The 13,905-nt window shown below is 43.4% G+C and overlaps 1 protein-coding gene across 1 annotated transcript in view; it reads right to left on the bottom strand.

Moving 5' to 3' along the window:
* ttn.2 (titin, tandem duplicate 2) overlaps positions 1-13,905 on the bottom strand; it is a 216,303-nt gene that overhangs the window by 78,925 nt on the left and 123,473 nt on the right. Inside the window, 32 exon segments of the mRNA XM_062061968.1 lie at positions 2,505-2,710; positions 3,142-3,450; positions 3,586-3,885; positions 3,982-4,275; positions 4,347-4,631; positions 4,722-4,899; positions 4,982-5,100; positions 5,186-5,328; positions 5,406-5,562; positions 5,658-5,960; positions 6,204-6,402; positions 6,487-6,671; positions 6,761-7,063; positions 7,159-7,339; positions 7,736-7,854; positions 7,938-8,062; positions 8,143-8,296; positions 8,373-8,678; positions 8,763-8,959; positions 9,840-9,945; positions 10,031-10,330; positions 10,483-10,782; positions 10,878-10,993; positions 11,060-11,246; positions 11,354-11,650; positions 11,726-12,013; positions 12,122-12,421; positions 12,518-12,665; positions 12,747-12,898; positions 12,981-13,268; positions 13,396-13,510; positions 13,654-13,841. Coding sequence (XP_061917952.1) covers positions 2,505-2,710; positions 3,142-3,450; positions 3,586-3,885; positions 3,982-4,275; positions 4,347-4,631; positions 4,722-4,899; positions 4,982-5,100; positions 5,186-5,328; positions 5,406-5,562; positions 5,658-5,960; positions 6,204-6,402; positions 6,487-6,671; positions 6,761-7,063; positions 7,159-7,339; positions 7,736-7,854; positions 7,938-8,062; positions 8,143-8,296; positions 8,373-8,678; positions 8,763-8,959; positions 9,840-9,945; positions 10,031-10,330; positions 10,483-10,782; positions 10,878-10,993; positions 11,060-11,246; positions 11,354-11,650; positions 11,726-12,013; positions 12,122-12,421; positions 12,518-12,665; positions 12,747-12,898; positions 12,981-13,268; positions 13,396-13,510; positions 13,654-13,841 — 6,848 coding nt within the window.

The raw sequence follows: 13,905 nt of genomic DNA, 5'->3' as shown, positions 1-13,905 counted from the left end.
AACCCCTTGCGTCATCTCTTGCTGCCAAGCAATTGTATTGTTTTAGCGGTCAATCCCCGGTAAACTAGCAATGGGCATATCAAAAAGAAGAAAAAAAATCTGATGACAGTAGAACATTTAATGCTTCATGGACATAATTATATGCTTTCACTGTTGACGAAGTTGGTTGTTTTTCCAGTTGTTTTTAGTTAAAGCAAATAGGCCGCAACTGTATGCCTTCAGAATATTGGAGCGAGTTGATTTTTTTAAATTAATTAAGGGAAGGACCAGTGTTGGTTGGTTCGTTGGTGTCAATTTATTTCAAACATGTATACAGTTACAATGTAATAGATCACATATTTGTAGTTGTTTCATTAAATCATGTTTGTTTGTTCTCTTTTGGTAACACAACAGTGTTACCAAAGTGTAAATGAATTAGTGAATTAATAAGGAGATCAAGTAAGTCATTATAATTATAAATGATTAAAGTTCTCATAAATAGTTAAGTAATCCATGGTTCAGCTATAACATGAATAAGTCTATCTGTTTTTTTTATATAGTGTTCAAGATGTTTGTCAAGATTCTTCTTCTTTGTACTTTGTGAACACTTTGTCTTAGAACAGTTTCTTAAACTGGATCATATCCGTACATTGTTTAATTTCCTTGCCTAATCTATTCCAATTCTACATACTGATATGCTAAATGTTGCACATGTTGTACATGCATACATTTTTTTTAAGTTAGATTTTTCTCAAAGGTTATATTTTTCCTTTTTATTTGAGAATAGTTTTTTGGACATTCTTGGATAGCAGGTGCTAATTTGCTTTGTTCATCATTTTAGCTGTTTGCAAAAGCACCAAGTCATTGAATTTCAACATTTTTTATTCAATAAACAAAGGGTTTGACAGTATTTTCCCCCTAGAATTCAAAAGAACTTGGTGTTTTTGCTTCGTTACACCCAGAAATTAAATGTGAGTCGTTTTCTTTGTCATGTTTGATTTCATAAATACTATAGTAGATTTATCATCATTTTAGGAATCAAACAGAGTTTGCAGCTCTAGGTGAGTTTTATTTGGTGGAAAATGGCCTCAAATAGCTCTTTGTCTACTAAAGGTCATCGACCGTTGTTCTAGACCAAAAAATCACTTCATATTCTCTACTGCTCGCTGGTGTTACCATAGTTTGCACTTTGTCTGTGTTATTACTATTATCATTATTATCAACTCATTCTATTTTTTATTTTCCTATTTTAATGATGTTGGATCTGTGTTGTTGGGGACAAGTGTTGTAAATTAGCTTTGGCTACAAACACTGTGATGCATGCATCGGATAACTGTTTCAGATGTCTATGTTTCTGTATCTGTCCCTATTTCAAATAAACCTCTATAATAATAATAATCTGAGTTATTGTGTAGAAATATGGGAAAATAACTACAAAAGTAAACTTTATTCACTAACAAAAAGTCAGGTGGAATAATACATATTGTTGGTTATAGGGAACATACAAACCCTTTATTTATTAAATCCAAAATATTGAAACTCCACAATTTGGTGCATTTGTAAACTGCTAAAATGATGCAAACTATAACCTGCTGCCCAAGAATGTACAACACATCTTCTTAACAAAAGAGGAGAAATATAACTTTAAAGAAACATCTAACTTAAAACATCTGTATTCACATACAACACTTAAAACATTTAGCGTATCATTATGTGGAATTAAATTATGGAATGGATTAAGCAAAGAAGTTAAACAATGCACCAATATGATCCTGTTTAAGAGGCTGTTTAAATTAGTATTTACAAAGTACAAAGAAGAAGAATTATGATAAACATCTGGAACTTGTCGAAAATAAGATATTATTCAGCTCATTATCATAACTGACTTAACTATTTACTAAGGTAACTGTTGTATTTAGAGTTCATTGATGTAAATTGTGTTATAAATTGAGAACAAGAAGAGAACATATGTGTAGGATTAAATAAGCGTTGCTTCTTCCTACTCCATTTTGGACATGTTGTAAAGAAAAATGAAAATATGTGAAATATGTGATGTATCATATTTAAACTGTGTACATGTTCGAAATAAACTTCAACCAACCATACGGGCGGAATGGCTCAGTAGGCAGAGTGGACGTCTTGTAGAGAGGCAGGCTTTAACCAGAGCACCTTGTGTGTGAATGGGTGAATGTGATGTATAATGTATGTGTGTATACATATCCAAATGTATACTCAGGTATAGTGACGCGCTATATAAATACAGACCATTTACCATGTTGAGCCAACTTGACTTACAGTTGTAGGAACTTGATCAAATATGTTGAAGCAACATCTCAACTAATATTTGCAAGTTCATCTTACATCAGACTGAATGTGGCATCCTCTCATGTTTTGAAGTGTAATATACTTGACACTATAAGTTGACTCAACATAACTCAGTAAAAGCAACAAGATGACATGACTGAGTTGAGTCAATAAATTGTTTTTTACCGTGTATAGGCAAAAGAAGCGCTGACAGGACCTACCCGATATTTTCTGTCAACAATGGTGTTGGTAACCTCCACCCATTTTGGTTCTTCTTCCTTTCCTTCCTCTGGTGACATATCCCTCTTCTCAACGATATAGTTAGTCAGCTCGCTGCCACCATCATCCAAGGGCGCATCCCACTGGAGGTAGCAGGACTCTGCCTTGATGTCCGACACAGTCACATTCCTGGGAGGAAGGGGCCGGTCTAGATGGAGAGAGGAAAATTTGTAACACACTGGCTGGTCAACACATTCTTTTCTGAAATAAAAGTCATAGCCCAAGTAACTGGAAATCTGTCTTTAAACTATTTGGACTAGAGGCTTTGGGCTCTTTTGAAAGCTAACATGTTTGAATACACATTTTCCAGAAACATGTATCTTGAAAATAACTAGTTTGAAGGTATGGTCAACGCAAAGTAATCATTTTGCTCCACCACGCAGGATTTTCTAGCTTTTATGACTTACTGTAAGTCTACCCATCAACAATGTCTGTAATTTAAAAATGTCATTGTCAGTAATAAGGTTCCATGCAATTGGCCCAAGCTACGCATGTCATAAGAAGGAGTCGTACCGGCATGGTTCTATATCACGTTTTCCAGATCATAACTTAGCGGCATCACTGTATGTTTCGACTCACCTAGCACCATGACAGAGGTTGTGTGCTTGGCTGAGCCCATGTTGTTGGAGGCACATATGGTGTAGCTGCCATGATCCTTCCGGTTGGCTGCAGGGATGGACAAAGTTGACTTGCAGTTCATCCTGCCGGTCACCTCTGTGTCCATCAGCAGGCTTTCTGTTGGCTTCGCAATAACCACATCATCTTTGGACCACTCTACTTTAGGAATGGGAAGGCCAATGATGTCAGCTGGGATCTCGATGGGTTCGCCCTTTTTCACAGTGATGCGGTCGCCTTTGAATATCTTCAGCATGTGGATCTCAGGAGCCACTGGGAAGGACAAGGAATCACATGAATACATACTAGACAAAACATTTTCAAAAAGCTTTCAACTTGCTCCAACGTCATATTTTTTTCTTACAAAGCATCAAAGCATGTTGGTCATTCTGCAACGTGTAAAAGTACCTTCATCATCTTGAATGACCACGGTCAGTGGAATAGAAGGCTCGCTTTCTCCAATAAGGTTAGCGCACTTAATCCTGAACTCGTACATCCAATCCTCATCTAAGCCCTCCACAGTCATGGTCATGTTAGGGCAGATCTCTGTGTTACAGGGCTCGAAGGCTGTCTGATCTTGTCGCTTCTTCTCCACAAAATACCCAATAACAGGACTGCCTCCGTCATTGCGAGGTGGCTTCCAGGCCAGGGTGATTGAGTTCTTTGTGCGATCTGTGTAGTGGAACTTCTCAGGATATGATGGTGGTCCTGCAGAACCGACAAAGTAACCATTTAAAAAATATGGACATACACTACATCAATAGAGGGATACACCAATCAGATATGAGGGATTTCTAGCCCCACCTAGTGGATCCACAGCCTTGAGGGGTCCCAGCTCAACAGGTGGGCCCAGGCCATACTTATTCCTGGCAATGACACGGAACATGTAATCCTGTCCCTCCATGATGCCGACACATTCACACTTGGAAGAAGCAGTTTCAACAGGTTGCCTCCATGTGTGCATTTTGGCATCTTTGCGCTCCACAAGGAAGCCAGTCAGGTCACTTCCACCATCATCCACGGGATCATCCCAGTTCAGGAATATCATTTTACGGGTGACAACCACTGGCTTTAGTTCTGTGACAGGTCCAGGAACATCTGCACACAAAAAGATTATCATCTATTTGCATTTTCTGGCCAAAAATTTACCTTTTTTTACTTCCGCTTACCCATGACATCTACCCGAGTGGAGGCAGACTTGATGCCGCTGGGGTTACATGCAGTTATCTGGTATTTTCCGCAGTCTTTCCTCTGAGCGTTTTTAATTAAAACAATGCTGTCATTGCCTTCTGTGAGGATCTCCACACGATCTTTGTTTGGTTTGGCATCATCCACTGTCCAAGTGATGGTCGGGTAGGGTTTACCGGTGACTGTGGCCGGAACTCGAAGAGTCTCACCAGCTTTAATGACCACACCGTTCTTGACTTTAATGTCTAGCTCGATCACAGGCATCTCTGTAAAAGTGGAGCCATCAAGTAACAGTAAGAATTTATTCATCATATTTAACATGACATTTCCTCTATTTGTATGACTCGCTGGCTGACCTGCAGGATTCCTCACAAACACTGACTCTGTGAAACCTGGTGTTCCCTCCCCAGCAGCATTGCAGGCAATGACTCTGACGAGGTACTTGGCTCCCTCACGGACTCCATACACGGTAAATGCACGAGTCTTCCATGGACGTTCTGTAGCCCTGGACCAGTCTTTGCTACCAGCCATAGCCTGAAGAACACCAGTGAAAACGTAAAACAGTCTGACGGCTGTGTGGTTCACGTTCACATATTAAAAGCACTTGTTATCTAACCTTATCCACGTGATATCCCAGGATCTCTCCTCCTCCATCGTCGGCAGGCACATCCCATTCAACATCGATAGAGTGGTCCGTCGTTGCAACCACTCGGGGAACTGGTGGCCCGGGAGGTACTGCACAAAAAAAAAAAAAAAGATCAAAAATGTACTACTCTACTCTGTTTTTTTGTGTGATGCTGAATTGGTTTCCTTTACGTACAAATTCGGGCATGGGCAGTCTTAGGATCTGAAGGAACACTGAACTTTCCAGGCCCCGCCTGGTTTTCGGCTGCCACTCTGAAGATATAAGTCAGGCCTTCGATGAGTCCTTCCACATTCAGCTTGGTGGCAGGCACAATGTTTCTGTCAATGTCAACGGATAAAAAAAGGTTAGCACTTCAAATGCTGAAGGTCAATGGAAATATGTCACATTTCTCCACCTATTGACGCGAGTCCAGCGAGAGCTGTTGATCTCACGTCGCTCCACCCAGTATCCCAGAATGGGGCTGCCGTTGTCATTTGGCTCGTTCCAGGTGACCAGCATACTGTTGGCTGTAATATCATCTACCTGTGGCTTTTCAGGAGCCTCTGGTGGTTCTGAGAAGGACGCAGGAATTACATGGCTTATTTTAATAATGCAGCTGATGTGAACCCGGTCATTTGTTGATGAGAATCATTTACATGCGACATACCGAAGGGATTCTTGGCAACAAGAGGTTTGGAAATACAGGGTGGACCAGCTCCATACTTGTTCTCGGCTACAACTCTGAAGATGTACTCTTTCTTCTCAATAAGTTTGGGCACAAGATAGCGACATCCTCTCAGCGTTGAAGTGACGCAACTGTATCCAAGCTCCAACTTGGAGTTGTCCTTCTTCTCCAGCACGTAGTTGAGGATCTCACTGCCGCCGTTATCCAGAGGGGGATCCCACTTGCAGATCACTGAGTTATTCCTCACCTCTTCAAACTGGAAGTTGAGTGGAGGTCCAGGGGTGTCTAACAATAAGTTAACACTTTTAGACTCTGATGATCTCTAAAAGCCGTTTATAGTGCTGTCTTTTTTCTTTGACTAATATCATGCAAAAATGTGCTGTCCTATTAGTCAGATTCAGTTTGATTTGAAAAGAGAAGAGTAAAATTTGATCATAACTGAAGTCTGCGCAATCCTCAAAAGGCGTATGACTAAATTAAGAAACACAAAGATAAACAGAAATGGAGCAGAAAGACTGAAGTTCTCACCAAGGATGTTGACATCGCAGGTGGCTGAAGCGATGCCGTGGTCGTTCTCCACCTTCACCATGTAGACGCCGTGGTCAGGACGGATTGAGTCACTGACAACCACAGAGGACACGCCTCTCCTGCTGTTGTTGATGGATAGACGCTCGCAAAGAGTTGAGGAGTCTGACTCTTCCATCTCGGGTTCAACAACATCCTCCTTCTTCTCTTTTCCTTTCTCCTCTGCGACAGCTCCCTCCGTCTTTTCCTCTTTCTTTTCCCCTTCAATTTCTTCCTTCTTCTCCACCTTCTTCCTCAGTGGTTTCACTGTCCTCTTGCGCGGTGGCTCGGGTCGGATAACCTGGTTGTTCCAGTACCAGGTGATCTCAGGGTACGGTGAGCCGGAAATGTTGGCGTCCAAGATGATTTCACAGCCTCGCTTCACGCAGAGGCCAGATTGCAGACTGCCGCTGAGGAACACTTTGGGAGCATCTGATGACAAAAGCCAGACAAAACAACACTGAGGCGATTGCAGCTACATCTCTAGTAGAAAACCTCAAGTGACAGCAGTTGATCCTTACCAAAAGCCTCCGAGGCCTTGACAAACAGGGTGCTGCGTGATGGCTCGCTGACGCCGGCTGCATTTTCAGCTTTGACTCTGAAGGCGTAGTTCTTGCCCTCTGTCAGCCCTCGGACGGTGTAGGAAAGTACCGGAACCAGGAAGTCATTGCACCTCTCCCATTTGTCCTCACCCTTCTTCTGTCGCTCCAGGATATAACCCATAATCTTAGAACCTCCATCGTACATGGGAGGCTTCCAGGTCAGCGTTATGGTGCTTGATGTGGGATTGTGGGTCTCCACATCCACCGGCGGGTCAGGGGGATCTGATGTGAGATGAGACACAATTATGTTGCAAAAATGCACAACACAATGAAGCATCTATGGCCAAACGGCTATAAGGACGTCTGCCTGTTCTTACGTTTCTGATCTTCAGCAATGACGGGGTTGCGTAGCTCAATAAACTCTCCTCCTCCAATCTTGTTTATGGCCTGGACCCTGAAATAGTACTCTCCATTGGGGATGAGGTCTTTGACAGTCCAGCTCACCTTGTTCTCTCCGGACATCATGTTGACATATGTCCTTCTGCCAGCCTCACGCCGCTGCCGGAGCATAACAATGGTCAGCAATTGAGAGAAACATAGCCACCTTGTTTCTGGAACAACTCAGGCTTGTGGATCTAAAAACCCATGTCGCAGGAGTCCCTCCATAACACTCATCTCAATACTAATACAGAGCAGGCAGACTACTGCTAGCACATTCCAGTTAACACACAGTTGCACTCAAAATCGTTCAGTTGCATTCATAAAGTGCATTTATTTTCCAAATGTAACAACTTTCAATTCGATCTGTTGCACAATTAGATGGTTTTTGTTCTGTTGTGACAACTGCATGTTCATAATTTGAATATAAACTACGGTAAGTCTGGTTGTCATCATTTGGTTATCAGGAATAAAAGAAACATGACAAAAAATATGAAAAACCACAATGCTACTGACCTGCAGGACGTAGTGAAGAATGGAGGTCCCACCGTCATAGTCAGGAGGATCCCAGGAGACCTTGCAGGAGTTTTTGGTGATCTCAGAGGCCACAATTTCCTTACATGGGCCCGGAAGACCTGACGATTGGAGACATTTTGACAATGGTTAGAAAAATTCTACGGATTGGCATTTACACAGCAAGAGTGTTTTAGTTGACTACCGATGACTTTGACGTTGATGGTGCCGCTGGCAGCTCCTAGTTTATTCTCTAGAGTCACTTTGTATTGGCCTGCGTCCGCATGAAGACTGCTATCGATTTCAAGGTGACAGGAAGTATACTCTTTCCTAATGAACACAAACATTTCCATCAGCCACCGCTCCCTTAAACAGACCGAGCAGGAACATGAGTGCAATCTGGCACCAACCTTAAGCCAAGACGATGGTCGACCTTAAGCTCTTTACCATCTTTGTGCCAAGTGATTTTGGGCGAGGGGACAGCTTTGAAAGGAACTGGGATGTGCAGCTTCTCTGTCTCAACCACAACCAGGTCAAGAGTCTGAAAGTCTATTGTTGGGTTGCCTGGTGATACAGAAAGGAACAAGCATGAAATAAAATAAACCACATTAACGACATGCTGAGACCCACACATCCTTACAGTCGGAATCTTTGGCAAAAACGTTCTCTGAAATATCGGAGGGATCGCTCACTCCCACAGCATTTATTGCTCTCACTCGCAAGATATATTCCTTCTCGGGAACAATTCCTTCTTCCACTGTGTACTTAAGCTCCTTAACAGGACGAGAGTTAACTCTCATCCATTTCTCTGTTCCGGCTTCACACATCTCAATGTGGTAGCCAGTGATGGGGGAGCCACCGTCCCTCTGTGGAGGCTTCCAGCCAATGGCCAGGAAGGTCCTGCTGGCCGCAGTGACATGTAGGTCAACGGGAGGAGACGGGACTCCTACAGAGACAACAAGTGATATATTTTTAGCTCTCATCTAAAAAAGCATCATCAGTGGACTCCTGTGTGGTTCAGTTGACTAGCCTGTTGGGTCGTCAATAGTTAGGATCTCTGTGGGTTCACTTGGATGTCCGACTCCGGCCTCGTTTTCGGCGCGGACCTGGAACTGAACTTCGGTTCCCTCTATGATGTCCGTCACTCTGTACTTGCAGTCGGGCCCAGAAGTCTTTCCACACTTTACCCAGCGAGTTCCAAGCTTTTCCTTCTTCTCGAGAGAATACCTGCACCGTCGCAGAGAATTAAGCGTACATTCATAATACTGCACTGCAAATCATTTGTCACTTGCCAAGATTAAAAATATACATTTCCTTAGTTTTAAGAACTATTTATTTATCTTTAGTCATTGACTTTAGATCATAATTTTTATTTTATCATGTATAATTATATTTTGTCTATTCTAGTTCAAAAATGTTAAAATTGGGAAAATAACTCTTCAAAAAAAATATTTTGGTTTTCCCCACAAAAAGATTCTGCAACATCCCAAGGATGCTTAATTTAGGAACTCCAAGTTGAATAATGTTTGTTTTTAGAATAAAATACTTATTTCTAGTTTAAAAGTTCTGCCAATTTCTAGATATACAAAATTTAATTTAGAATGTTTAATCAAGTACAATTAACTAGCTACATGGACAGATAAGTTCACTAGTTGTTAATGTTTTTTCTAAAATCTAGTCTTCGTATCTTATATTTAGTCAGGTCTTTTTTGTAGTGTGTAAATACTTGTTTAAGTACTTTTTAGTTTTAATTAGGGGGAGTCCTAAATCAACTTTTCCCACTTTTTTATGATAGCAATATCGATTTGATAGATTATCACTAAAAACCATATAAACTTTTGTTTACTGTGTTGTGGAACATTAGAAAAGGCTTAATCAAGAGAAATTAGTCTAACAGAGAACAATGGTAGGTATGAATTTGCACAAGTGCAAAACATGCTGCAGGACTGCTTGTGTCGGAGATTTTACACATAAGGCAATACAATCTGATGGTGATTGGACTTATAGCTGATAGTTTTAAAAGAGATTTAATAAACCAACTAAGTGATCTTTTAATCTACTTTACAACTTAAATTCTAAGCATCCAAAATCTAAACATGTGACCTACCTGAGGATTGGTCGGCCACCATCGTTTTTAGGTGCCTCCCACTGCAGGTCCACGTATCTTTTGGTCACAGCATTAACGGCGAGGGCATATGGTGGCCCGGGAGTCGCTAAATAAAACAGATAAGTCCTTTAATGTACAGCCGACACACTCAAAAAAGACTTAACATTCGGCACGTATTCTGGGTAACTCACTGAAAGTGTCCTTAGCCAGCACAGAATCCTCCAACTCGCAGAATGGGCCGACACCGACAGCGTTCTCAGCTGCGACACGGAACACGTATAGAGAGCCTTCACTTAGCGGGGTCACGGTGGACTTCAGCTCCTTGACAGTGGTGTCCACAGTCTGCCAGCCTTTACGCCGGACGTCCCGTTTCTCCACCACATAGTTGGTGATGGGCGAGCCGCCATTACGCTCGGGAATTGTCCATTTCAAGTCAGCGCTGTTCCTGCTAATGCTAATGACCTCAAGCCAGCGAGGTGCTGAAGGTGGGTCTGAGAAAAACAATGCATAGTGAGTTTAATGACTGTTTGCCTTCAGCTGAATGTGCGGTAGAACTCCACTTTTTCAATTCCAGAATGACAGCTATTTACTTGTCTTCTAGAATTTGTCAACTCTACATTCAATCATAATTTGTGGTTCTTACTGAGTCTTTCCTTGCAGAGAATGGGATCGCTGGGCTCGCTGGGTTCACTCTCCCCAGCCACATTGACCGCACGCACCCTGAACGAGTACTCCTGCTTCTCCATCAGGTCCTTCAAGAAGTGCTCGGTCGTGCTGACATTCTCTGCCACACGAATCCAATCTGTTGTGCCGCTTTTGAGCATCTCAATGACATAGCCATCAATCTTTGCTCCTCCGTCATGCTCTGGCTTGGTCCACATCAGGAAGCAAGAAGTCTTTGCCACGTCTTTCACTGTGGGTTTACCAGGAGGCCATGGAGGATCTAAAGGATATGTCAGATTTTAAGATACAGAAAATTCCAACAGAGTCAAGCAACAAGTTACATGCAATCATTAGAACGGGATCTAAGATTTGTACCTATCGGATCTTTCACAAGGATTGGTTCAGTTTCCTTGCTTGGCTTTCCAGTTCCAGCCAGATTTTCAGCGAGGACTCTGAACTTGTACTTCTTCCTGGTGGGAAGACCTTTGACTCTGCAGTGAAAAATAACAAATGTTTTAAATAGATGCATAAAGATACATTTTTACAAAACAACAAACCTGTAGTTGGTGTCTTTAATAGGCAGCTTATTGCATCGGATCCACCTGTCGTGGTCAGGTTCATATCGCTCCACCCAGTACCCTGTGATTGGGCTGCCTCCATCCTCGTCAGGCTCGTACCAGCTTAGACTCACTGAGTCCTTAGTAATGTCAGAGGGCTCCAACTTGTAGGGGGGTCCAGGGGTGTCTGAAAAAATAGAAGTTGGTGATGCATTGTCGACAACAACACGTTCCCAAAGAATTCCAGGACTGTACCAGGAGTATCTACAATGCGTTATGTATCACACGACTTACCGAAGGGATATCTTGCAATGATGGATGGATGTTCTGCTGGTAGACCCACGCCAAACTGGTTCTCAGCAAAGACCCTGAATATGTACTCCTTGAACTTGGTCAAACCCACTGCTCTGTAGGTTGTTGGTTTGACAGTGGAGGAGAGCCTGTGCCAGATTTCACTGTCTGCAGCACGTCGCTCGACTATATAGTTGGTGACTTTGGAGCCACCGTCATCACGTGGCGGGTTCCAGGCCAGGAAACAGGACTCATTGGTAATTTCAGAGATGTCAAAGGCAGCTGGGGGACCAGGCTTATCTGCAAAGAGAGGTTGTATAAAATAAAAATTTCACATAGACCTCATTTTGCAGCGTCCACCATAGACACACTAACCAAGGATGTTAACGTCAACAGTAGCAGTAGCGCGACCACAGCTGTTTGTAGCCTCAATGATGTAGGTGGAGCTGTCATCTCGTTTGGTCTTGGAGATGGTGACGGTGGAGTGTCCTGGTTTGGTGTCGATGGTGACTCTATCATCTGCTTTGAGAACCAGGTCGGCCTTGGTCCACTTCACCCGGGGCTCAGGTTTTCCCTTCACCTCAGCGGGCAGTTCAATCTTGCTACCAGCTTTAGCAGTCAGACCAGCAAGTAGCTTGACGTCCAGTAGGATCTCTGGTGGCTCTACGCATACACATGAGAAGGATCAACATTTAATTAGGTTTAATACAGCCTGACATCATTATGCATTTTTCAGTCTACGCGTTGAGAACACTTTCTGTGCCTCTTTACCTTTGGCATCTACAGCCTGGATTTCATCTGTGGCCTTGCAGGGCCGACTGGCTCCGAGGCGGTTTAAGGCTCGGACTCTGTATGAGTACCACTGGCCCTCAATCAGACCAGTCACTTGTAACTTCAGTTCAGGGACCAGGTCGCCGCAGGGCTCCCACCTATCACTTCCTCTTTCGCAACGTTCAACATTGTAGCCACGGATGCCACTGCCGCCGTCATACTTTGGAGGCTCCCAGGTCAGGAAGATGCTGCTGCCTGACTTGTCTCTCCATCTCAGATTCTCCGGAGGGTCAGGGATGGCTGGAGGACAAAAATACATTAGAGGTGCTCTGTGGTCTTATTACTCCAGTCTGGGGTTTTTCAGTTCAGAGCCAAAAACGTTACTGCTTGACTCACTGGCAGGAGAGGATACATTGATGGGATCATCAATGTATGCAGGTTCTCCCGGTCCACACTTGTTGCAGGCTGTGACCTTGAACAGATACTCCTTCCCTTCAACCACGTCAGTGACAGTCATCTCTTGATCCTGGATACCTGTGGCCACCTGGTGCAGACAGGAAGAGAGGCGGGGTAATTTGGGCATAGGTAGGAGATGGCATGACTCGTAATAATTTAACCGTCGTACCTTGACCCACGTCTTGCGGGACACCTCTCGTTTTTCAACCTGGTAGCCTGTCAGTGGACTTCCTCCGTCATGCTCTGGAGCTTCCCAGGCCAGGTGAACATGATTACGAGTCACTTCCAGTGCCTTAAAGTCCTTGGGTGCACTGGGTGCAGCTGGAGAGGGTTGGCAACAAATTGTATGACCTGTTAGAGACTCTTCAGATTGTGGACGAACTGAGCATATCGTTTTTCCTACCAATGACGTTGACTTCAATCTCGCCAGAGACAGATGCAACATCATTTTCCAGCTGCAGGGTGTAGATGCCTTTGTCTGGCCGAACACTTGGTGTGACGACTAACTCTGCAAATGTGGGCCTGGTCGTCAGAGTGACACGTTCATCTGTGCTAGTCAGCTCCTTCTCGCCGAACGTCCACTTGGCGACTGGGGTAGGATAGCCAGTGGTAGGGACTCTAATTGTGAGAGGTTGTGGAACAATAACCTCAAGGCCGTCTTTGAATGCGCTCAGGTCAAGAGTCGGAGCGGCTGTAAATGCAGGGAGAAAATGGCATGTTTGAAAAAAATGTCTTAAGTGGCGCCACGTTGTTTACTGAGATTTAACAAAGACGAATAAAGAAAAAGTGCTGCAGTGATGAACCACTGCTCGTCTCACTGTGTGGGTCGTCGGCCAGCAGAGGTCCAATGATGTTGGATGGATCTGAGATTCCAGCTGCATTTTCAGCGAATACTCTGTAGTTGTATTTTGTTCCATATTTGAGACCGGAAACCTAACAAAAGGCAAGCACGTAGTTTACATGACTTTTAGATATAAACATAAAAGTATGTTCATATTTTGAACTACATCTTTACTATGCAATTAAAGCAGTGCTACTTTCTACTGTGTTTTAAAACCTTGTCTCAGTCTTAGTACCTTGTAGAAGAGGTCAGGGCACAGGCGAGCGTTGCAGCGGACCCACTTATCAGTTCCGTCCTCACAGCGTTCAATGATGTATCCTGTGATCATGCTTCCACCATTTCTCAGCGGTGTCTCCCAGCTGAGCTGCACAGAATTCTTGCTCTGGTCCTGATAGACCAGGTTCTGGGGGGGACTAGGCGGCTCTGTAGTTGATGTCCACAGAACATGTCAAATATAATGTGACGGCAGGAATGCTGATTTCAAACA

Source organism: Entelurus aequoreus, linkage group LG10 (assembly GCF_033978785.1).
Source record: "Entelurus aequoreus isolate RoL-2023_Sb linkage group LG10, RoL_Eaeq_v1.1, whole genome shotgun sequence".
NCBI classification, from domain to species: Eukaryota; Metazoa; Chordata; class Actinopteri; order Syngnathiformes; family Syngnathidae; genus Entelurus; species Entelurus aequoreus.
The sequence above is the reverse complement of the archived record's forward strand: the minus strand, read 5'-3'. Positions and strand labels throughout refer to the sequence as shown.